The sequence below is a fragment of the Macaca mulatta genome, chromosome 18 (genome assembly GCF_049350105.2).
Source record: "Macaca mulatta isolate MMU2019108-1 chromosome 18, T2T-MMU8v2.0, whole genome shotgun sequence".
NCBI lineage: Eukaryota > Metazoa > Chordata > Mammalia > Primates > Cercopithecidae > Macaca > Macaca mulatta.
The window spans coordinates 44,462,460-44,487,131 of record NC_133423.1 but is presented as its reverse complement, the minus strand read 5'-3'; the positions used below and the strand labels follow the sequence as shown (position 1 = coordinate 44,487,131).

The following is a 24,672-nucleotide window of genomic DNA, read 5'->3' as shown; positions in this document are numbered from 1 at the left end:
GAATGGCTTTATCCCAAAACCACTGCCACACCGCCACGGTGGAAAAATTGTCTTTCATGAATCTGGCTTCTGGTGCCAAAACAGTTGGGAACAGCTGATTTAAAGTATGAGAAAATACGTGTAGGTTATACGCAAATACAATGCCATTTTATTTTTAAAATAAGGCTTACTGCAGCCTTGACCTCCCAGCCTCAAGTAGTTCTCCCGCCTCAGCCTCCTAAGTAGCTGGGACTTAGGCGTGTGTCACCACAGTTGGCTAATCTTAACACTTTTTGTAGAGACAAAGTCTCACTGTGATACCAGGGATGGTCTTGAAGTCCTGGACTCAAGTGATCCTTCCACCTCAGCCTCTCAAAGTGTGGGATTACAGAAGTGAGTCAACATGCCCAGCCTTACAATGCTATTTTTATATCAGAGACTTGAGCATCCACTAATTCTGGTATGAGTGAAAAATCCTAGAACCAATCCCCCTTAGATAGTGAGAGTTGTATAAAGCAGCATCTAGATAAATGTAATTATAATTGTCAAACTACACAAAGAAACATTTTAAACATAACTAAAGAACACAAAAGTGCACTGAGCAAAAAGAAAAACATATGACCCTACACAGGAAGATACCATCATAGAGGTATTAATTCTACCAAATTTATATATTTGATGCAATCTCAATAAAAATAAATGCTTTAAAAATCCAGGTATTAGTCCAAATACTATAATAAGCCAAAATAAATAAGTATGACCAGAAAAATTCTAACAAAGAAAAGACTTGTCCTACCAGATTCTGAAGCACATTACAAATTCTCAATAATTAAAACAGTATGCAATTAGTAAAAGAATACACAAAACAGAATGGAGGTTCTACTTCCAGTAATGGCAGAGCAGCCTCAATTAGGCTAACTTTCCTTCAGATAACAATGATAAACTCTGAACAAAATATAATAATCAACTATTTGAAAACAGTGGAGACAGATCAAAAACAGACAAAAGCTGTAGAGAGGTCCACCCGTTAAAGCTGCAAACTGTACTGGATGAGAGCTGCATTTCTGTGGCTGTGTACCCAAGGGCACTCCCCAGTCACAGCTAGGCAGGGCAACTAGAATTCAAACAGAACACTGCAGGGGGTTTGTTTTTAGAAAACTGCAGTTTTACTGACCTAGAATCAGAGGACACATTTGGGGCTGCCAGAGAGTTTGAAAAAAGAAGGAAGATACCCTGTAAAGAAAGAGGCACAAGGGAAAAACATCAAAATGTGACTGTGAACTCTGCCCAAACTCAACTTTGCTCAAAGATACTTTTTAAAAGCTAAGTATATAGAGATACAGCATATTCACAGATGAGTCAATATTAAGATGTCCATCTGCCCTCATTCCCTAATGAATTGTTGCCGATTTGTTTTATATCTATTACAGTCACCATTTCAGCAAAAATATTTTTGTAGCAACTGACAAGCTGATCTAAAATGCATATGGAAATACTAAGGATCCTGAGTAGCAAAATAATCTTGAAAAAGAATTACTGACCCATGGATGAATCTTGGGAATATAGTGATCAAAAGAAGCTGAACAGTAAAGTATCTACACTGAATGATTCCACTTACATGAAGTTCTAGAAGTGGCAAAACAAATTCAAAGTGAAAAATTTCAAACAGTGGTTGTTTCCAGAAGAACCACTAGGAAAGAGTATGAAAGAACTTTCTGGATGATTGAAACGTTCTTTATCTTAAAACACTGGTATATGCATTTGCTGAATCTAAGTAAATCGAATATATAATTTGTGCACTTCACCATGTGAAAATTTTACCTGAAAAAGGAAAAACACAGAAGAACACAAAGAAAAGTAAAAACCAAAACAGAAAAAGTCCCAACAAAAAATTCATAGGACAATTTAGCATATGATGAAGGCACCCTATGAATTGATATGGAAAGGTCTAAAACATGCTACTTCCTGTATTAAAAAAGGACAGGTAAAAAGATCTGTAATTACTCACTAATATATGCATAAAGACACACATACATCATGAACAGTAGTTACGTGAGGTGCAGACAGAGTGGGGAGAGGTTCCAATGTATGTTTGTGTATATGCATGCTTGTAGGTGTATATACATACATAAACATACGTATTTTTGAGCCATGTGAATGTACTGCCTTTCACCAAAATTGTAAAAATAAAACAAGAAAATATTGCCAGAGAATTAAATGCAAATCAACATCTTCCCGACACTTCTATAAAAAGATACGGTTCTAAAACATCAGAGGCACATTACTTCCTATACTGCATCATCTAAAGCACAGTTTGGGCATTATAACAACAGACAAATAGTAACATGCCAGCCTGAGCCCTGATCATTCTTTTCTCACACAATGTCCTTTCTGTCTCACATGAACCTTTGGTACCAATTTTCTTCCATGTGCATTTATGTTAACTGCCCCTTCCTAGCCACCTTTTAACTTTACTACTAATTCTTTAATATGTCTAGCAAACCAGGTCAATTTTTAAGATGCCTTTTGGTAGGTTTTAATCAGGCAGTTTTAATCACCCACTCTTCCTTAAAGATTCTGTCTAACCACAATGTATTTCCCCGCAACACCCTGAGCTCTCAAAGGCCTTTGTGTACCAAACCCAGCAAACAACATATTTGATGACCCAACTGGTATTTTCATAGTACAAAAAGTGGATTATAATATTCCTAGTCACATTAAATTATAACATTCTAAATAACACTGGTGAAAAACTGTATCTCCCAGGTTTTCATTTTGTTAATAAAAAGTGTAAGTTATAACTTGCAGGTATGGCCAGTTTCTAAAAAAATATTAAAAAAAACAAATGCAGGAAAAATTTTAGAGAACTAGCACTGATTGTAACAACTATATAAAAAGCCTTTTATACATTCAATAACTTTCACTAATCTAAGATTATCTACTTTAAAATGCAACATTATTTGTGTAACACTTGAAAATCCTCTTTCAATTTTATTTATAAGGGGCATCTCAAAGTGAAAAAAATGTGCATCTTACAAATATTTGATGACAATTATCTTCATAGGCTAGCTACTTTATATCAAGTACTGTGTAAGACAAAATGGATTATCGACCTCAAAGTAACCTGCAAGTTGTGTAAAACTAGTATCCATCACCTATTAAACTGATGTTAATTGGAAGATTGTGGGTTATATAACGGAGTATAAATTTGTCTTTCGGTTAGCGTATGTTTGCATTCAAGTACGTTTCTATACATTTAATATTAAAGGAAGTCCACAAGAAATGTCTGTACATTACTCAAATGTGAAAAACATAAACCTGTACAACATCAGGCTGTTTACAAAGTACTAAGGATAGAAAACAGGTCTGAAAATGTTAAACTAAGACTACTTGCTATGTGAAATCAACAATATAACCTAAAGAGATTATTAAGTTATAACAATGATAGCAATATCCCAAACACATTGGCTCAACATTTCCTAAGCTTATTTGACCATCTAACGTCAGAATATTCTTAAAACTCTTATGTACTGAAAAATATCAGCAAAAATTGGTCTCATAAATTCTGCCTGAACAAATTTGATATTGCTTACTAACAAATTAATGTGAAATATTACAATATGTTGAAATAAGATGTAACAGACCATTAACTACAATGATGTCCCTGCATTAATATGCAAATGAACAATCATACGTATATTAGTATCTCATGCAAAGTCCCAAAGTTCTTTGCATTGAACAGTTTCCTAAAAACAGATTATCCCCCAACAACTGTGTAATGTTCTTGCTTATATATTCAGCTTGAATGAAAAAGATGTGGGGAGGAGAGGTAAAACAGCTATTAAAGTCATAAATAAACTAAAATAGCAACTACATTTGTTGGCATACAGTATATTAATCACTAAACTAACAGGATGACTTGGTAGTAAACCTGATAGAAATCCTTATCAAATTTCCCTAGTAACAACTTTTACAGTAAGTATTTCAGTAAAACAAAGATTTTCTTCATCTAAGAATAAGCTAACTTTTGAAAACTGAAGTTAAAATTTAATATCTAGTGTACAATTTACAAAGTACACACTTGCCTAAATATATACACATCTAAATTAACATTTTGCACTTTGTTCCAATCATCCAGATACTACATGTTTGTGTCAATTAATATACTACTTTTTTGCATTAAGGATATAGATATTTATTCACATCCTTGTTATGGAGAAAGAAAAGAGAAGCAGTGAGAAGCTGAAGAAAACACTCGTATCACAGAATCTCGTAACCCTTTAAACCAGTTTTACTGTTCCTACCATATCTGTAAGATTTAGTGCTGCAGTTAGACAATCAATATCGAAAGTAATAAACCCCACTGTTTTACTCATTTGTTATTTTTCATGATCTTCTTGCCTAAACAGTGTTTTTTTTGTTTTTTTTTTTTAAGAAATCAAAAGGGGTAACAACCTAAGTTGTCACCTTGGTAAGATTAAAGCATGCTGAACACTCAGTAAAATTAATTAGCAGAATATTATCAACAAAAGGAACTTTCCTGAGGTTCCAGCTCGTTCAATACAGACTTCTAGGGGAATAATCTGTAACTATGCATCCATAATTATTTCTACTGAAAATAATCCTTTCATTTTTATATGTGACTTAAGACTAAAAGTTTAAACAGCTCAGGAATGAAGAGTTAATCACTGTAATAATTTTTCTAAGTCTCCATAATTACAAGTACTATGTGTGGCTGTGTATTTTATCTTCACTACAAATATAATTGAAAGACACAAAATAGACTGTAGTATTCAACTACAAATGTTTAAATGTTATTTATTTATCACATCACTGAAAACAATGTGACTACTTTGATTAAATTTAAATTCTTAATCAATGATTAAGAATGATGGCCTTTTATTTGCCTCAGAATCCAGTCTCTTCCCTATATTGTTTGCAAAATGTAGACAATCCTGATTGAGAAACAAGTAGGTGCAAATGATTTTTAAAGTTGCTGTATTACAGATGCAAAAAACTGTATCTCTTGAAAACCTGAGATATTCCTGAATAAAAACTGAAAATACAAAAGAAATATAGTAAGAAATTTATTTCAAAAAGGTTGAATCATCAACAATAGCTGATAAGTGCTCACATTCCTTCATAATTAAGGCATAATTGGGCAGTAATTAAATCTGGAGACAGTTTAACAGGGTCCTTAACTGACTTAAACCTTCACTCTGTAGAAAATGTTTTTCGATTTTATCTTGTAGCAATGAAATAGTAACCATTCAAAAACAGGGTCACCAAATGCGCATCCCAGTATGTCAGGGTTTCATTCTAAGTTTCAAATCAGAACAGAACATGTCTACATTCCAGATACCCAAACTGTACACAGCTCTAAGTAGAGCTCATCACACAACGCTGTGGTACTGTCATTTGTATAATTTTACAAGAACACACACAAAACAGAATTTTAAAAAATAAACTAATGCCAAGTCTTCCTAATCAATAACATAGTTAAGTCCAATAATATGTCCAGATATGTCACGAATAGCTTTATTCCAAGGTCTTTGATGCTCATATAGTAAGTACAATTTTAACAACTAATTCTATCACAAAAGTTTGCAGAAAGCTCTGTAGAGCTGGATCCCTACACGTTCTTAAGAATCAAGCAAATAGCCTGGGCAACAAAGTGAGACCCCATCTCTACAATTAGCCAGGCAAGGTGGCAAGTGCCTGCGGTCCCAGCTACTTGGGAGGCTGAGGCAGGACAACGGTTTGAGTTCAGGAGTTTCAGGCCACAGTGAGCTATGACGCACTACTGCACTCCAGCCTGGGTAACAGTGAGATCCCATCTTTTTTTAAAAAAAAAAAAAAAAAAAAAAAAGAATCAAGCAAACTTTTGGAGAGGAACACCTCAGAAAAGAAAAACTCAACAGTTTCCAAGTATTTACTCCAACTTCTCAGATACTTCCATGAACAAGCTTTCCATCTTCTCCTGAGTTCTGTATTACAAAAAATTTCAAGCATCCATTAAAGTTATGCGTAAGCACCCTACATATTCATCAGCTAGATTCTGCAATTTGGATTTGTTTTCCTTTGCTCTGTCATCTATCTACTTAACCTCTCTATCCATCTCTTACTTTTTGGAACATTAAAAATAAGGTTGTACCTGGGCAGCCTGGACAACATGGTCAAACCCCATCTCTACCAAAAATCCAAAATATTAGCTGGGTGTGCTGGTGCACACCTGTGCTCCTAGTACTCAGGAGGCCAAGGCTTGAGCCCAGCAGGTGGAGGCTGCAGTGAAACTGCACCACTGCACTCACTCCACCTTGGATGACAGAGCTAGACCCTGTCTGAGAGAGAGAAAAAAAAAAGTTGCAGATACCACAAATCTAGACACTTAAGAATGCACATAAGTAGAGTTCGCGGTTCCTTTTTTCTTTAGGTGAAATTTACACAGCATGAGACACGTATCTTAATGGTACCATTTGAGTTTTCTCAGATGCATAGATTGTACACTTCTCAACCCTGTCAAGATCATCACCCATGTCCCTTTCTCAATGTCTGGCATCCATGCCCCCATCCCCAGAGGCAACCACTAATCTGATCTTTTCACCACAGGTGTCGTGTCTTCTGGAAAGTCTATGAATGGAATATGATACATATTCACTTGGGTCTAGCTTTTTTGACTCAGCATGATTTTGAGATTCATCCATGTTAATGTATATGATGTGTGTGTGTGTAGTTGTTTTCCATTACTTGAACAAGCACAATTTGTTTAGTCATTCTTACACTGATGGACACCTGACCTGTTGCCAGGTTTTAATTATTGTGAATAAAGTTGCCATGAATATTCAAGAAAGTATATGTCATTTTATAGAAATATGATTTCTTTTTTCTCGCGTAAATACCCAGAAATGAAAATCTTGAGTCAGTGGGTAGATGCGTGTTTAGCTTTTCAATAAATCGCCAGATATTTTTCCAGAGCGGAAGTATGATTTTACAGTCCTCCTTCTTTCAACGTACGAGAGCTCCTGGTTATTCCAAAGCCTCATCAACATTTGGTGTGGTCAGTCTTTAATTACAGGTAGTCTGATGATTGTGCAGTGGTGTTTCACTATGGTTTCAATTTTCATTTTCCTGAAGCCTACTGATATTACACACTTTTCCACTTCTTTACTGGACCTTTATCTTCAGTGAAGTAGCCAACTACTGTCCATTTTAAAATTAGGCTATCTTTCCATTACTGAGTTACAGAAATCTTTACAAATTCTAGATTCAATCCTTTCAGAAATGTTTTGCAAATATTTTCTCCCACTCTGACTTATTTTTTAACAATGGATTTTCATAAGATGCTTTGTATACTGATGGAGTCTAACTTTGCAGCTTTCATGGTCACTGCATTCTACATACTTTAAACAATTCTGTTTACCCCCAAGTCACAAATATATTCTCCTATATTTTATTGCTTTATAGTTTTAGCTTTAATTAGGACTACAATTTATCCAGAATTATTTTTTTTCCACTAGTATAAGGTGGAGTCATGTTCATTCTTCCATATGGATATTCAGCTGTTCCAGCACTATTTGTTGAAAGACTTTCCTTTCCCTACTGGGTTGCTTTGGCAACCTTGCTGAAAATCAAATAGGCACACAGTGTTTATCTATTTGGGGCTATCTTATTTGTTTTTATGTATCACACTGTACAGATTACTATGGCTTCAAGGTGACTCTTGAAGTCATAATTTAAGTACTCTAACTTATTACTGTGTTTTCCAATTCACAAGGGTATCGATCAGTTTACTGCATGGTAATTCCAACTTGTAGGTCTTCTGGGGTTGGTCTCCTCATGTTAAAGGGTCACATTTTGTTTGTTCTTTGTATGTTAAGTAATTTAGGATTGTATGCTAGACACACTGTGAATTTTATCTGATGGAAGTTAGAGGTTCTGTTACTGTCTTCCAAAAAGTCTTCGTTTTTGTTTCACCAGAAAATTAACCTGGTTGTATTCAAACCACAAACTCTGCCATGGAGCAATTCAAATCAGGCTGATTATTTGGCTGTACTGTCTACCGCACACATGTGGGGTCAGCAGGTGATTTTGGCAAAGTTTGTAGGCAGAATCCAGGGCTCTCTTTCTGAAACTCTCCTTGCTGATATTCACTCCTCACTCTCCAGTAACTGTGATTCTCCCAAGTCCTACCTATGGTGCTTCAAGGCCAGAAAGACTTGGTTTTGTATTGGAATTTTAGCTACCCTGTACACTTTACGTGGACAAAAGCTGTACAACAGAAAATTCGCCTGCGCCATTTCCTTCTTCCAAGTGTCAATGCCCTCTAAAACATGCCTATTTTTGTTTATTCTCCAGTACTTCATGTTATTTTTAGAATTTTGTGCAGTTTGTTATTGAGGGAGTGTCAGTCTGGTAAGAGCATACCTGGCCAAATGAGAATCACAACTCCCTCTTCATTTGTTTAATTTCTCTCAGCAAGGTTTTGACATTTTAAGCAGAGGTCGTGTGTGTGTGTGTTTAATGTATTCCTAAGTAGTTGAGTACTGACGCTACTATTCATGAATTTTCTTAACACCCCTATTTGTCTGCTGCTAGTATTAACAAAAATACAATTGATTTTTAGACACTGAACCTATAAATTTGCAGCCTTGCTAAATTTACTCATTTGCTTTGGCGGCTATATTTATAGACTCCTTAGGATTTCATAAATAAATAAGCATGTCATCTACAAATAGAATTTTAAAACATTCCTTCAGATCTTTAAACCTTTTATCTTTTGTTTTCCCGACTCACTGCACTTGCTAGGTCTTCTATTAAAATAATAAAGACACAAGAGTAGACATCCTTGTCTTGTTCTTGGGGGAAAACACAGTATTTCATGATTAAGTATATCCTTAGCTGTTGGTGTTTCTTAAATACCCTTTATCAGACTGAGAAAGTATCTTCGTTTCTCATTTGCTGGAAGTGCTTATCATGAATGGATGATGAATTTTGTCAAACGCTTTTGATCAAGTGAGGTGATCTTACAGTTTTCCTCCTTGGTTAATGCAATGAATTACCTAGTTTTGCTTTGTTTTTGGTTTTGTTTTGTTTCTGCCAGACAGGGTCTTGCTTTTTCACCCAAACTGGAGTGTGGTGGCGTGATCACTGTTCACTGCAGGTTCAACCTCCCAGGCCGAAGTAATCCTCCCACCTCAGCCTTCCAAATAATTGAAACCATAGGAATGCACTATTATGCCTGACTTTTTTTTTTTTTTGCAGTGGAGATGGAGTCTTATGCTGCCTAGGCTGGTCTCAAACTCCTTAACTCTCAAGCAATCCTCCTGCCTTGGCCTCCCAAAGTGTTGGGATTAGAGGCATGAGCCATCGCATCTGGACTGATTAATTTTTCTTTTTTGCAGGGTATGGGACAAGGTCCCAATGTCTCATGCAGGCTGGAGTGCATTGGTGCAATCATAGCTCACTTCAGCCTTGAACCCCTGGGCTCAAGTGATCCTCCTGCCTCAGCCTCTGAGTAGCTGAAACCACAGGGGCATGCCACCATGCCTGGGTGGGTAATTTTATCTGTCTATAGAAATGAGGTCTTGCCTTGTTGCCCAGGCTGGTCTTGAACTCCTAGGCTTAAAGCAATCCCCCTGCCTTGGCCTCCCAAAGTGCTGGGATTACAGGTATGAGCCACTGCGCCTGGCTCACACTGATTAATTTTTGAAAGTTATAAACTAACCCTGCATTGTTGGAATATATAGAACTCAATTATGATGTATTCTTTTCTCATGTATGTTAGCGATATATTCATCTTTAACTTTTCTTTTAGTCACATCTTTGTCAGGTTTTGGTTTCAGGGTTATGTGAACCTCATAAAACAGCATTTTTCTGAGTTTATTCTGTCTATAAGATTGGTGATATTTGTTGCACAAATGCTTACATTTACCAGTAAAACCATGTGGGCCTGAAGTTTCCTTTGCAGGAAAGTTTTTGACTATGAAGTCAACTTCTTTCATTGTTATAGGGCTACCCAGATCTTGTATTTCTTCATGCATCAGCTGGGGGTAATCTAAATTTCATCATTACATTTAGTCATCAAATTTAATGGCATAAAATTGTTTATAATAATTGCTTATAATATTTTTACTGTCTGTAGGACCTACCACGACAATTCTTCCATCAGTACTAATATAGGTCATTTGTGATTGTGGGCTCTCTGTCTTTTTCTCGATCAGTCTAATAAGCATTTATCTTTCCAAAGAACCCGCTTTTGGCTTTCTCTACTAGCCACTGATTTCTACTCTTTATTTTTATTATTTCTTCCTTCTACTTACTATTTTATCTTTTTAGGTAACTTTCTTTCCTAGCAGATTATTTAAAACTATAAAATTTTCCATTAGGCACTCTTTCAGCTACATCCCACATATGTGATATGCTGTATTTTCATTATAATTTGGTTTAAATATATATTTTACCTCATTTTTCCCCTAAATAAACCGTAAGTCAGAATTTTAAGGTTTAATTTCCATTTCTTAACAGATGTCTTATTGGTATTAATTTCTTATTCTATTGTTGGCGAGAAGATACTTTGGATTTCAATCTTTTAAAATTGACTGAGAATTGTGCCCTGTAAACAGTCTCCTGGTGAGGTTACCATGAACACTTGAAACGCTTGTATTTCTACTCATGTTAGGTTTAGTAGTCTATAAATACCACGTAGGTAGTTAATAATGTAACTTAAAACTTCTATGTCTTTACTGATTTTTTTGTTCTAATTGAACTCTCCAATTGTGGATTTGTGATTCTGTACCGTTAATTCTACTCAGTTTTGTTGCATGTATTTTTAAGTTCCTTTATTAAGCAGATATAATTTATTGTTATGACACCCTGATGTTGGTGATTTAGAGATGTCACTTTACAATCTTCTGACTCTGTTGCTGATCACCTGTCATTCGTATGTTGCATGCCATTTTTCACCAGCAGCTTTAAGACTCCCTCTTTCATTAGTTTGACCATGATACATCTAAGTGTGGTTTTCTTCTTATTTATGCTGTTTGAGTTGAATAAGAAATCCGACTCCATTTCTGATATTTGACTGCTGATAGGTTTTAAGCCCCACCATTTCCTCTTCCCCTTCTGCCTCGAATCTGGGCAAGCTGGTAAGAAAGCCCAGGTGCTCCACCTGTTGATACTAGGGAAATTTCAAACCAGGCAAGTCTCAGAATATGTAGTGTAAAAACCAGCTCACAGCCCCATTCCCTAATCACCATAAAACCCAAGCCAGTCTCCTATCACTGCTCTCTCAAGTCATTTTTGGACCAACTTGGAAGCCTGCCATGCTCTACCCAGAAAGCATCATTATGTGAGTAATAAACCTTTTCATGCCCTCTTGGTGCATGTAATATAGGTGACATCATTAGTTTCACACCAAAATCAAATTTTATATATAAAACCCCATCCCACATATAGTTCACACTTATAAGCACCACCTATGTACTAAGCTCTTACACATATTAAACTGCTTAATCCTTCAACAATGCCATGAATGAAGCATTGTTGTCCCCATTTGACAAATGAGGTAAGGGAAGCACAGAGACAAAGTAACATGTCTAAGGTCCTACAGCCAGCAAGTGGTAGAAACAGAGGCCACATTCTGAATTACTAACATTACTCCGCCCCATATATAGTTACTAAAAAGAAACAAGTAATATAAACATAGCAAATCAAAACTAAAACAGTAACACTGGTATAATATCCCAGGTAGGTAAAACATTTACATAACATGTTTAATTATAAAAACTGAAGATTTCACCGTAAGAGGTATTTTCTCAGGAAAGAAAATTTCTTTGGACAAGTAAATTGAGAGAGCCCCTTCCAAATTAAAATAAGCAGCTTAGGTTTCCAAATATTAATAACTAAATAAAAAATAGAGGGAGACAACAGAACTTCCATAATCACACTCCTATAAGTCACATAGTCCTATGAGAATAAAATTGACACGTCTACTCATCTTTGATATAGTATAGCCTTTCTTAGAAGAAGGACCAGGTGATGATTAAAAAAAACTTTCTCAATATTTTCTACCTCCACCTCCAAATGCTGTATTAAAAACTCTACTCCGAGATACTGCTTCATATTTCTGCTGCCTCTGAAAAACAAAATATCTCCCATGCATAAAATAGTCTCTACTATTGAAAAGATTTAAATATCAATTCTAAAAATGGTCGAAGTATTTCAAACCCTTCCAAATACAAACTTTTTACTTAAAAAAAAAATAAGCTAACACTGAAAGGGTTCAGGTACATTTACTTTAATAACATAGCTTATCGATTTTCTAGATTTAGTCATATTTTTATATATGTGTGTGTGTATATATGTGTGTGTGTGTATATATACTTTCCCCCCCAAGACAGTCTCTGTCACCCAGGCTGGAGCACAGTGGCACTATCTTGGCTCACTGAAACCTCCACCTCCTGGGTTCAAGCAATTCTCATGCCTCAGCCTCTTGGATAGCTGGAATTACGCCACCTGGCCCAGCTAATTTTTGTATGTTTAGTAGACACAGGATTTCACCATGCTGGCCAGGCTGGTCTCGGAACTCATGACCTCAAGTTATCCACCTGTCGCAGCCTCCCAAAGTGCTGGGATTACAGGCATGAGCCACTGTGTCTGGCCAATATATACTGTTTTTAACAATTAAAATAGTATCGTAAATGACAAAATAAATATAAAATATAAGTAACAAGTCATTCTAATAATAAAATAAGTGCATAAAATCTGGAATACATGGTTGGTCTCTGTATCTGTGCATTCCACATCCACGGATAGAAAGTACTAGAGGAAAAACTATATAAAATAGCAATACAACAATAAAGAATACAGGCTGGGCATGGTGACTCACACTTGTAATCCCAGCACTTTGGGAGGCTGAGGCAGGCAGATTGCTTGAGCCCAGGAGTTCAAGATCAGACCTGGCAACATGATGAAACCCTGTCTCTACCAAAAATACAAAAATTAGCCTAGCATGGTGGCACGCACTTGTAGTCCCAGGTATTCAAGAGGGTGAGGTGAGAGGATCACCTCAGCCCAGGTAGCAGAGATAGCAGTAAGCCAAGATTGCACTACTGCACTCCACTGGGCAACAGAGCCAGATGCTGTCTCCCTGCCACCTCCAAAACAAAGTTTGTGGGGTGGAAGTACATAGGTTATATGCGAATACTATGAGATTTTATATAAGAGACTTGAGTGTCTCCAGATTTTGGAGATATGGGGTATCCCAAGGATACCAAGGGATGACTGTATATCAAATATAAAGCAATGATTGCAATACAGAATGTGATTCCATGAAATTCAACTTTTTAAGTTATATAACGCTTTTATAACACTTGACTTTGATGGTAAAATGTTTTTATAATCTGACAATTTTTGAAAATTAGCATCCCACAAAATAAAAACTCAAATTTGTACAGCACTCTGAATGTGATAAACTGCTTTTATGCATAGAGGTTTATGTTTAGATAACATGTTAAAATGTTTAGGCAAATGTTTAAGCACATAGATTAATGTTTTATACTTGTGGATGCAAATTATATAAGGCATCATATAAAAATTACAGGAAAACCCTTTTAAATTACTTAACTTCATTATAAATTTTTGTTCAGTATCTCTCAATTTCCCTATCATCCTAAATAAAAATATAACCTTCTTTCACTGCCCCCAATCCCCACTGTCCTAGCAAATTTCAGAGAAATTATATAGCCATAAAGATAAGCAAAGTTCTAAAAGACAAAAGGCTGGGGTGAAGGATTTAGTGAGAAGTCTCCTTACATATTTCAGTTCTAATTTAAGTATTATTAGTGATCACAGTTTCATAAGAGCACCAAGAGCATTTCATAGCACTTCCCATAATAACCCAAAGACAGAATTGAAAGTTGGATTCTGAGAGTAAAGACTAACCTACCGCTTCACGGAAAACGATGATGATAATAGAAGAAATCTGTAGTTGTGACATGTATTTGAAAATAAAACATCACTGGCTAATTTAACCGGTATCACGATTATATGCAAAAAAAAAAAAAAAAAAAAAGCTTTTATTTCATGCAGACACACGTAACATCCCTTTTTTCTCTCCACATATTCTCCCTGTCCCCAGCAACCACTAAATTTGGAATTCTCAGTTTTCAAAAGGAGGATACAGACAGCTCATGAAACAAGCTAGACTTAGTGAGCTCCCTCCCGCCACCACTCTAGTCATTGCTCTCCAACAAGCTCTTCTCAAGCTGCTTTTATCCCGTCTACACAAAATCTCAAAAAGATTTCAACACTTTCCAGTCATGTCCAGATATCTGTATTAACAGCAAATGTTTTCAGAAATTAAAAATCCAGCCAGAGCAAAGCCAAAATCTCACTATCTCATTAATTCTTTTCACGCTACCTCTTCCAATACTCTCCATCTATTATTCTTAAGGCCCCTCCCGGTTCTGAAATAGCAGGAAGAGGGAGTCTGAGAGAAAAGGGGCACAATCTTATGTGGCTGGCTGGACTGTGATCTGCTGTGACAGTAATGTGATGGAGTCCTGTGGAGGCTGGAAGTCTAAATGCAGACTCTCTCACCTACAGTTAGTTCCTGATGCAGGAACTTCTCAGGCTGGCCTGCTTGGATCACTGCGACCCTCCAACCAAGTATGGCCTCTTGATCCTTTCAAGGGACGCCAACTTCAACTATTATGTCTTACTAAAGTCTACTTAGTCCATGGGGGTAATTCTTCCAGCTTTGACCCATCGAACTCTGACAAAGTGCTGGCCACTCCCATTGTGCCCTTTCTTCATTCTACTGATACAGGGGCAGCTCCGGCCTTTATCTCACTTTCTAGGCTTTTTCAGACAGAAGTCAAGTACCAGTCTATTTTTCTGTCAAACCTCAGCAGACACTGTCAAACTGAGAAGTTCTTGTCAAGTCCTTCAAATTGGATTAACAAAAGGGAGAAATACCTTAACATGTACTACTCTCGCCAAAAATCTTTTCACTATGGGGTCCTTTCTCCTGAACTCATCATCTTTATACAGCCTAGAGGTGAGTAACAGGTTTTAACCGTATAACTGCTTGACTCAGGGTATCTTTTCTGCAATCATGAATGCCATAGCACCTCAATTTTGAATGTAGGTTATTGGCAATCTACTGTTCTCAGATTTGGGGTAAATATCAGATTTGGTAAATACCAAAACAGATCCTATTATAACATTCTGCTACAGTTCCACTTCCAGGTAAAATATAAGCAGGTCACAGCAGTCCAATGTTCTTACTAGAGCGGAAAAAAAAGAAGGGAAAAAAAAAAAAAAAAACACTTGCTCAAAAGGCAATGGAGAGCTATCAAACTAATGAGATCCAGCTGAACTAAAACTGCAACAAAGCAGCTTTCTAGGTGAACTGACAAATGCCTATCACTTCCTCCCCTGGGGTCATGTGCAGATTCTAGGTGCAGGCTGAAGGCTTGGTCTGAGAAAGAACCTTTGAGGAATAAAACAGTAGAACTTTTGACAGTCACATGAGTATTGCCCCTCAAGACACTCATCAGATCTTAAAGCTGAGGCTAAAGAGCTCATACTTTGAAAGTCACCTCATACTTCGAAAAAGTAGAAGTGAATTTCCCAGTGTTTCAGGGGTTAGGTGACAGTCTAACAAGCTTTCAATCAAAATCCCTGGAAAGCTTTGTTTGCAGAAAGGGTATAATCCAGTGGCAGACTAAACCAAATTAAAATGGCAGTCTAGCCCCACCCAGCTCAATTGCTAATTAGATTAAGGTGAGCATCCTCTCTATCTACCTGGTAAAGGTAGGAAAGGTCAAATACTCTGGGGAAAGCATTGTTTGCAAGATCTTTATGGGTGAACTTTACATAATGTACACAATATATGGCATACAATAAATACTGTATGACATGAAAATGCAGGAAAATTTGAGAAAGGAAAGAATGGACAATAACAGAAGCAGACCAACAGATGATCCAGACATTAGAACTGCCATACAGAAGACTTTAAAGTAACTATTATAAATATATTAAGGAAATAGACAAAATAGATGGAGAATTTCAACAGATTTGGGATCTGTAATATCAAAGGAACATACCATAACTGAAGGATATAATATTTGAAAGTAAGAACTTACGTAGGCTTAACAGACTGAATACAGCACAAAAACAGGACCAGTAAACTCAAAAGTAGATCAACAGAAAATATCTAAATTGAAAAAGAAAAGAAAAAAAAGGAAATGAAAACAACAGATTGTACGAGACGTTTTGATTTTAGCCCAAGCACAAGAGAAGATTTAAAGCAAGATATCCTAAACTGCTGTTTTACTATTATCTCACCTCTCCACAGTCCATGTATGGGTACTGTCTATCTCAGGCACTTTGGATAGTGATACATTTACTTACATTGCCAGTGAGGACCACACAGGCCTGGAAGGACTCTACCACAAGACAGGAAGGGGAAGGAGTAAACAGTATGGTTTTTCCCCGGAATGTAGTCACATAAAAATGGCCTGGGTATGACATTTTGGGCTGGATGGTAAATACTTTAAAAAAAAAAAAAAACCTGGGTATCCTTGAATGGTTCCAGATAAGGCTGGAAACAGCCAGGTCCTGTGGCTCACGCCTGTAATCCCAGAACTTTGGGAGGCCAAGGCGGGCAGATCACAAGGTCAGGAGATCGAGACCATCCTGGCTAACATGGTGAAGCTCCGTCTCTACTAAAAATACAAAAAATGAGCTGGGCATGGTGGTGGGTGCCTGTAGTCCCAGCTACTCAGTAGGCTGAGGCAGGAGAATGACGTGAACCCGGGAGGTGGAGCTTGCAGTGAGGCGAGATCACACCACTGCACTCCAGCCTGAGTGACAGAGCGAGACTCCATCTGAAAAAAAAAAAGACTGGAAACAGACCAAGGATGTTGGGAAAACAAAAGATTATTGTAATTTTTAAAATGTCTATTTTAGCGAGGTTGACTCTCTTTCCTGATGCTAATATGTTGATTTAATAGCACAAGAAAAGTGGGTATATTATTCATTGCATCAAGTGTTACATGATAAAATTACAGAAATTGATTAATTTGGGTATAATTCAGTAATTTTTATAAAGGGCAAAAGTCTTAGGGCAGGTAGGTATTTTCCCTGGTAAGGTAAGTGATAAAAATGTACCATTTAAGAAGCTATCATATACACAAGGGACTTTGAATACCAGGGTCCTGGAGTAGGAGCCCCCTCAAAATACCTAACTGTAAATGCAGGCACCAGACAAGGTCCAGGGTTTAGCAAAAAGCCTTCCAAAGTGTGTTTCCCATGATACTCGACCTCATTACAAATGCTTTCACATTTATAAACAGTGTATGACAAACTGGATGCTAAGGCTGATAAGAGGTTCCTATTCCCCATAACCTCAAAGTTCTAATTCATATTTATAAAGTTTTGCTGTTCTGACTTTATCCACAAATTTTATACATTTAATAAACTAAATTATACATCATGAAATGTTGCCTGGCAAAAACTTTTTCTAAGCAGAGACAATACATTTTAATGTCTACAATGTAATGTGAGTTCTCTTGAAAAACAAAAATGGAAAGAAAACGAAGACCTAGAATATCTGAATATTAGCAATAGATCATATTCCTAGCTATAATGTTTTATAGCTTATGAAGCTCATTTACATTATTTCAATGGACCCAAAAGTCATACTGTGAAAGTACTCAGATAGCACTACTGCCTTTCACAGCTGTGAATAGTAAAAAGTACAGATTCCCCAGGATCTACACTCATCAATACTGAAGAAGCTGACACAAAAACAGGTTATCAAACTTGAAATTCAGAGTTCCCTCCACCATAGTGCTTCATACATATTACGATACAGTCAGACACACACACACGCCTATGTATGAATGAGAAGAAAGAATTATCCTATTACGAAAAAGCACTCGCTTAAAAATGGAAGAATACCACAGACTGAGTTCAAAAACACTTCTCTTTAGCTATTCCTGGTTACCTAAAGAAGCCAAAGGGTATGAACATGAAGTTAGAAATAAAATATGACAGTTTTTTTAATTAGAATTGCTCTATTCCAAGACAGTCTGCATAAAGTTACCAATTACTCTGATGTTTAAAAGTCTGTAAGAGGTGGCCGGGCATGGTGGCTCATGCCTGTAATCCCAGCACTTTGGAAGGCCGAGGCGGGCGGATCATCTGAGGTCAGGAGTTCGAAACCAGCCTGACCAACATGGAGAAACCCTGTCTCTACTAAAAAACACAAAATCAGGCAGGCATGGTGGTGCATGCCTGTAATCCCAGCTACTCGGGAGGCTGAGGCAGGAGAATTGCTTGAATCTGGGAGGCAGAGGTCGCAGTGAACCGAGATTGTGCCATTGCACTCCAGCCTGGGCAATGAGAGAGAAACTCTGTCTCAAAAAAAAAAGTTTGTAAGAGGCAAAACAAAATCCAAATGTTAATGGCAGCATTAAAAAGAAACATCCTGGAAGGATACATGAGGCACTAGTATACAATATTCACTACAGAGGAAAACTGGGTGACAAACGAACTGGGGTGGGAGGGAGACTGATTTTTCCACTGTATAATCACGGTTGATTTTTCAGTTATGTACATGCTACTTTATGTTTTTAAGCAACTTTTTTTTTTTTTTTTAAAGGGACAGCCTCTCACTATGTTGCCTGGTAAGGAGTGCAGTGGCTGTTCACAGATGTAATCACCACACACTGCAGCCTGGAACTTCTGGGCTCAAGTGACCCTCCTGCCTCAACCTCCCAAGCAGCTGGGGCTACAGGTGCACACCACCACGTCTGGCTAGTAATATACTTTTTGAAAGAAAAAATAGTCATAAACATACAAATATCAAAAGAGAAAGCTAAAAAAATAGAAATGCCCTTTAACAGAAAAAACTGACTTCAAAGAAAAGAGACAAGAATAGTCTTGTCATAAAAAGGCAAGAATCAAATTGCTCAGAAGTCCTATTTAAACATTTAATTGTGCTGACTATAAAAATGATACACTTTTACATATAAATATTAGGAAAAAAACTACAGGACTTTTCTGGGTCATCCATACTCATTTGGTATGACCAATCAAAAATTTGGTCAATTAATCTCTAAAAGTTTCATAATTAAGTGTCAACATTTTTAGAAGTATGCTTTATCGAGCTAACAAAACTCATTTCTAATTTGTTAATATACATAGTGAATTTTATAGAAAGCCCTTTCTAGATCCATGAGGATCATAAAGTGCTTCTTAAACATGATTATGTGGTATCTTATACTAACAGATTTCCTGTAGTTGTCATCCTTGAATGTCAACAATAAACATTACCTAGTCATTTTTGTGTGTGTGTGTGTCTGTGAGACGGAGTTTCGCTCTTGTCGCCCAGGCTGCAGTGCATTGGCTCAATCTAGGCTCACTGCAACCTGTGCCTCCTGGGTTCAAGCAATTCTCCTGCCTCAGCCTCCCGAGTAGCTGGGATTACAGGCGCACACGACCACATCCAGCTAGTTTTTGTATTTTCAGTAGAGACGGGGTTTTGCCAAGGCCAGGCTAGTATTAAACTCCTGACCTCAGGTGATCTGCCTGCCTCGGCCTCCCAAAGTGCTGGGATTACAGGCGTGAGTCACTGTGCCTAGTTATGTTTTTGTGGTTTTGTTTTTAATAAACCACTGAATTCTAGTTTCTGATACTTTATGACTTTTGCATCTATGTTTATAAGAGAGTGGTATAAACTTGTCTTCTGCTATCCTTGTTTAATTGTGGTATAAAAAGTGTTCTTTATTAGAGTTAAAGAAACTAAAGGTTAGGACTGGGTTTTTTTCTAATTCATATTAAAAACAATACAGATTCCAATGGACTGGTGGAAACAAAGAAAAAATGATACTGAAATGAACATCAGAAATCTGACAATATTCTGGTTATTTCCTTAGGATGAAAGATCAAAAATATGATTACATGGTCAGAGTACCACCTTAGGAAAGTCCTTTTAATTTATGCTTATGGAAATAAATTTTGCATTCCTATACATTTATGAATAATCAGTATTATAATAGCCATTTTAGACCCCATAGTCCTTACTTTTAACTTTACAGAACTCCACCCCTTACTTATAACTTTACAGAATGTTTAACACTTCAAAGTCCCTTACTTTTAACTTTACAGAACTCCATCCCTACTGCAATTTCAATTTTGCTTTATTGTGGATAATAATATATTGACAGCTTTTTCCTTATGTCTGATTCAACTGCCATTCTGACTTCATGACCAAGTGGTCTCCCATTCCTCGAACTCAAAAATGCTTGAGATGAAAAAGCTTCCTGAAATTTTTTATTATTTAGCTCACTGCAGCTTTTATTGAGGTTAAGCTCTACCTATAAATTACTCTGTGTCACCATAGAAAATGGTGGGAAGGAAGCAACAGTGACATATCTATAACTACAGCTTCTAAACTGCCAGAGGCAACAAGAGTAATGAGATGAAGGGAGTGGGAGGTACACAAAGCCAGGACTATGTTTCTGTCCTAACTTTAACCCCACTCTAATATTAAGGGGCTGAGAGTAGAGAGGAGGAACTGTTCAGTAAACATTTCAACAGAAAACATTTGCCATTTCTTAAAATTAAGCAATTTGTTTCCTGTTCTTCATTAGTTGAACTGAGTTGTATTTTTTGGCTTATAAAACTATAAAGGCACTTTATTAACATTTTATTTGAAATTCTGAGTAAACGTGCTTACAAATCCATTGTGTATCACATTTTGAATAATTCTGTTTAAGCTAAGGTTTAGATTTATCCATAACAGACCTTTTTCCATGCCGCTTCCCATCTTTTACACTCTACATATAAATGAGCTCCCTGAATTCCAACTAAATTTCTTACATTTAAGAATATTTAGCTGTTAAGAAATGACTAATAATGTGACACAATTTAATTGTTCTACTACTAAAAATAAGCTTTATAAAATATATGGCACCAAGCTACAGTGTATAAAAAGTTAAAATTTTTTTGATAGACCATGATCAATAACAAATCTCCATTTTTGCAACATCTAAAAAAACCACCAAATTAGGCAAATTTCTATGCTTCAAGGAAACTTTAATAGTGAAAAACAAGATAATGGAGAACTATCACTTCAACTTCATTAATCAGGTGAAAGGGCAGAAAAAAATGTTTTTAATGATGAAGCAGCTCTAGAATATGAGCTCTCAGAGATCTCTATCTCCATAAGAGGCTGTAAAAAGAATGGGAAATAAGGAAAAGAGCTATGACTAAGGTTACCTCCTCCACAGGTTAAATACCAGCAATGGCCAATTTTAGTACTGTTGTACCTCCCTAAAAGATTAGACTCTCTCAGGCTCTGCTCTGTGGATAACCTCACTGCAATGGCAACTTGAGCCTTATTGAAGTTGTGCAAAAACATGGCTCTATCTCTGCCTGTATCACACAGCTCCCTTCGATCAAGTGATACCAGTCTCCTGGCCTCCATTCTTGACAGCCTCATAAGGAGTTTTCTCACTGCAACCTACGGTGCACTTCAAATTAATCTGACTTCTGAGCCTTCAGACCCTAAGGCACTTAATGGCCCCAATCTCACCAGTCACCCTCAGGTTAAGTGTGAACTCTGGCACAGCATGCAGTGACACCTTACTACCTACACACACTCTGGCCATTTGCTATCCCTTACTTTAAACTCTAAGGACACCCAACTTGTTTGGAACACTTCACCAATCCTCCCCAACCTGCCAATCTCCACACCACCACACCACATGTGATGAAACAGGCTTCTAATTCCTCCTTTACCCTGCTCAACTCAAAAGCACCAGTATTCCTCCAGAAGGAAACTTTCCACAAGCCTCCTCTGGATATAGCCCAAAGCATACTTCTTTTATAACATCTACCAAGCCTTATTAAACCATCTTTTTCTTTTTTTTAAGTTTATCTCCCTTACTAGAAAGTAAGTAGTTTAAAAGCAAACACTGTATCTTAACTCCAGTGAGGAGGAGCATATCAGGCATGTAGTGGGCATATGATAAATGGTTACCTAACTGAAATCCCACACACTACACAATGAAGAATGAAATACAGCTGGACTTCTCAGCCCATTCACCAGGAAGTCCTCAGTTCCACTTCTAAAACCCAGGCCAAATCTGTTTACTTCGTGTGCTAGCACAGCCACCACGCCAGTCCAGTCTCTTATCACCTTGCATTTAGATTCCTCACAGTCTCCTCATTTTCCTGCTTCCATCTACCCTACTACACACATACCACTCTTCAGCAGCCAGAAAAATCTTTGTAAAAATGTGTAAGATCCTCTTTAAAATCCATCAGAATAAATTTACTTGCATCCTGTTATATTTAGACTAACATTCAAACTCTCACCACACCCTAGGATGCCCTCCATAAGCTTTGGGCAAGTCTTGTCCTCCATCTACACAGGGCTCCTTTTAAATACTCTAATACAAGAAGCTCACCTCAGTGTCTTCACCCTGGCTCTTCCCTCTGCCTAGAAGACTCTTCCCTCAGTTGGCTGCTGCTTCTCGAAGCTCTGCGCAAGCATCACAATCCAACCCAAAGGAGCTTTTTAATTCTTCATTCTATCATATCACCGCATTTGGTTGTCTTCTTTGCACTCATTACCATATCAAATTATAATTAATTTGTTTACTTGTTTATTGTGTATTTCTATCCCTTAGGAAGGCAGGAGTTTTGTGTTTTGTTAGTCACTGTATCCCCCATATGTCTAGAAACAGTGCCTCTACACAGCAAACACTCAATAAGCATTTGTAAAACAAATGAACAAACCAAAAAAAGCAATCTTTAAGATATACATAAAACAAGTAAGGGAAAGAAATGGATGGTCTACCAAACAAGGCAAGAAACATTCTGCTGTTAGTATTTGTAACCAGACAGGGTGTACTGGTGTTATTGGGATCTGTTATCTACAAGCATCAAAAGTGTACTTCCCAAAGTTCAAAGTCAAATAGAATGGTTTCACATGCTATATGCTAGCCCACGTTATGACACTGCAAACAATCATTTTAGAGAATTCTAACATTTCTTAACACTCCCCCCAAAACCTGTAATGTACACAAGTAGTAAAACATATTTTAAAACATGTGCCACTTTATTAAAAAGCAATACTTATGACAGTGGTACTTATCTGTAAATGATTAAATTTATCCTCAGAAAACTTCAGACTTTTAAAGTAACAGGTCCTCCTAACCTAAGAGGCAGGTCTTTAAGACAGGTTCTGACTAATGCCTACCACATACAAGAAGCCACCTACCACACTATTCTTTCTTGGAAGTAACGCTGCAACGCAAAGAAAAACGATATAAAATTCTAACACACTATTCTTTCTTGGAAGTAATGCTGCAACGCAAAGAAAAACGATATAAAATTCTAACACACTATTCTTTCTTGGAAGTAATGCTGCAACGCAAAGAAAAACGATATAAAATTCTAACACACTATTCTTTCTTGGAAGTAATGCTGTAACGCAAAGAAAAACCATATAAAATTCATTAAAAAGTGAGCAGCCTCTTTTCACCTCTGACTGATGAACGTTTTGACCAACGGAGGAGAAAACTATAGGCTGCTACTATGTTAGTGATAGAAAAAGCTTCAATTCTTTATTCAAGTATCATTCAATCACAGAAATAAGGAAAACATACAAATTTAGGCAATGAAGATAATAAATCTAAGTATCTTATTTAGCTTGATTAAACCTTCTCACTATTCAAGAAAATAATTTATAAAACAAGTCAGCTAGTAAAAACAATTTATACAAGGTTAAAAACAGTCGTATTTTAATCATCACTTTTTTACAGGCAACTTGAAAGGAACACAAATTCAGTAACTTTCCTTCAGATTCCTTGACACAATTTGATCAAACTTGGGATCTAACGAAACTTACCTTGGTATGGTAACACATTTAGTATTACAGTTTTGCGTGGTGATGGCTTTCTCAAGCTCATCTAATCGTCCTGTTTTCTTAAGCTTCTTCACCAGACTTTTCACTGCTTTCTCACACCACTTTTCTTCCTGCCCATTCTGCTCTCCTCCACCTGCTCCTCCAGACCCACCAGCTGACTTCTTCCATCCCAGCAGTCTCTTCACAACTGGCGGAGTGAATGGCAAGATGGACGACATGTTCTTACCAAAGGCAGCAAGCCACGCTAGGAAAACAGCCTCTTGTATCGAACCTAGCAAAGATATTGAAAGGATAATGTAGAGACTAACTTGAACATCAAACATCAAGTAATAATTTCAACTTATCATAGAAAGCAAACTGCAAAACGAGACAGAAATTCAAATTATGACTTTCCCAACAGACTTCTCCACCCATGAAAATGTTATCTTTATGAATTTAAATGAATTATGGAAACAAACTCTTCTAAAAACAAGAATGTTATAAGGACGCCTCTTGTGGGAAAATACAGTAATTTTGCAAGTAAAATCAGATACTTTTAACGATTTTTCACTACCAATACTGTTTTAAACTCTTAATAGTGTCAATTAAAATATTTTCACAAAAAAAGGTTTTCTCACTTTTTAGAACTTCAATCTACTCTCAAAAGACTATACAAAAATACATTGAAAATCTGTAAGCCCACTCTCCCCCAGGTTTTAAACTTTCATAACTATCAGGAGGCAAAATCTACAGTTACAAGAAGGGAA

The 24,672-nt window shown here is 36.8% G+C and overlaps 1 protein-coding gene across 16 annotated transcripts in view; it reads right to left on the bottom strand.

The window, feature by feature from the left end:
* SMAD2 (SMAD family member 2) overlaps positions 1 to 24,672 on the bottom strand; it is a 98,171-nt gene that overhangs the window by 30,805 nt on the left and 42,694 nt on the right. For 11 of the 16 annotated variants that reach the window (XM_077974565.1, XM_077974564.1, XM_077974562.1 and 8 more), the window contains one exon: positions 23,909 to 24,197. In XM_077974565.1, the coding sequence (XP_077830691.1) occupies positions 23,909 to 24,144 (236 nt within the window). In that variant the 5' untranslated portion in view covers positions 24,145 to 24,197. Of the gene's footprint in view, positions 1 to 1,153; positions 1,213 to 23,908; positions 24,198 to 24,672 lie in introns of all 16 variants that reach the window. The other 5 variants (XM_077974571.1, XM_077974573.1, XM_077974570.1 and 2 more) reach the window with 1 other exon arrangement.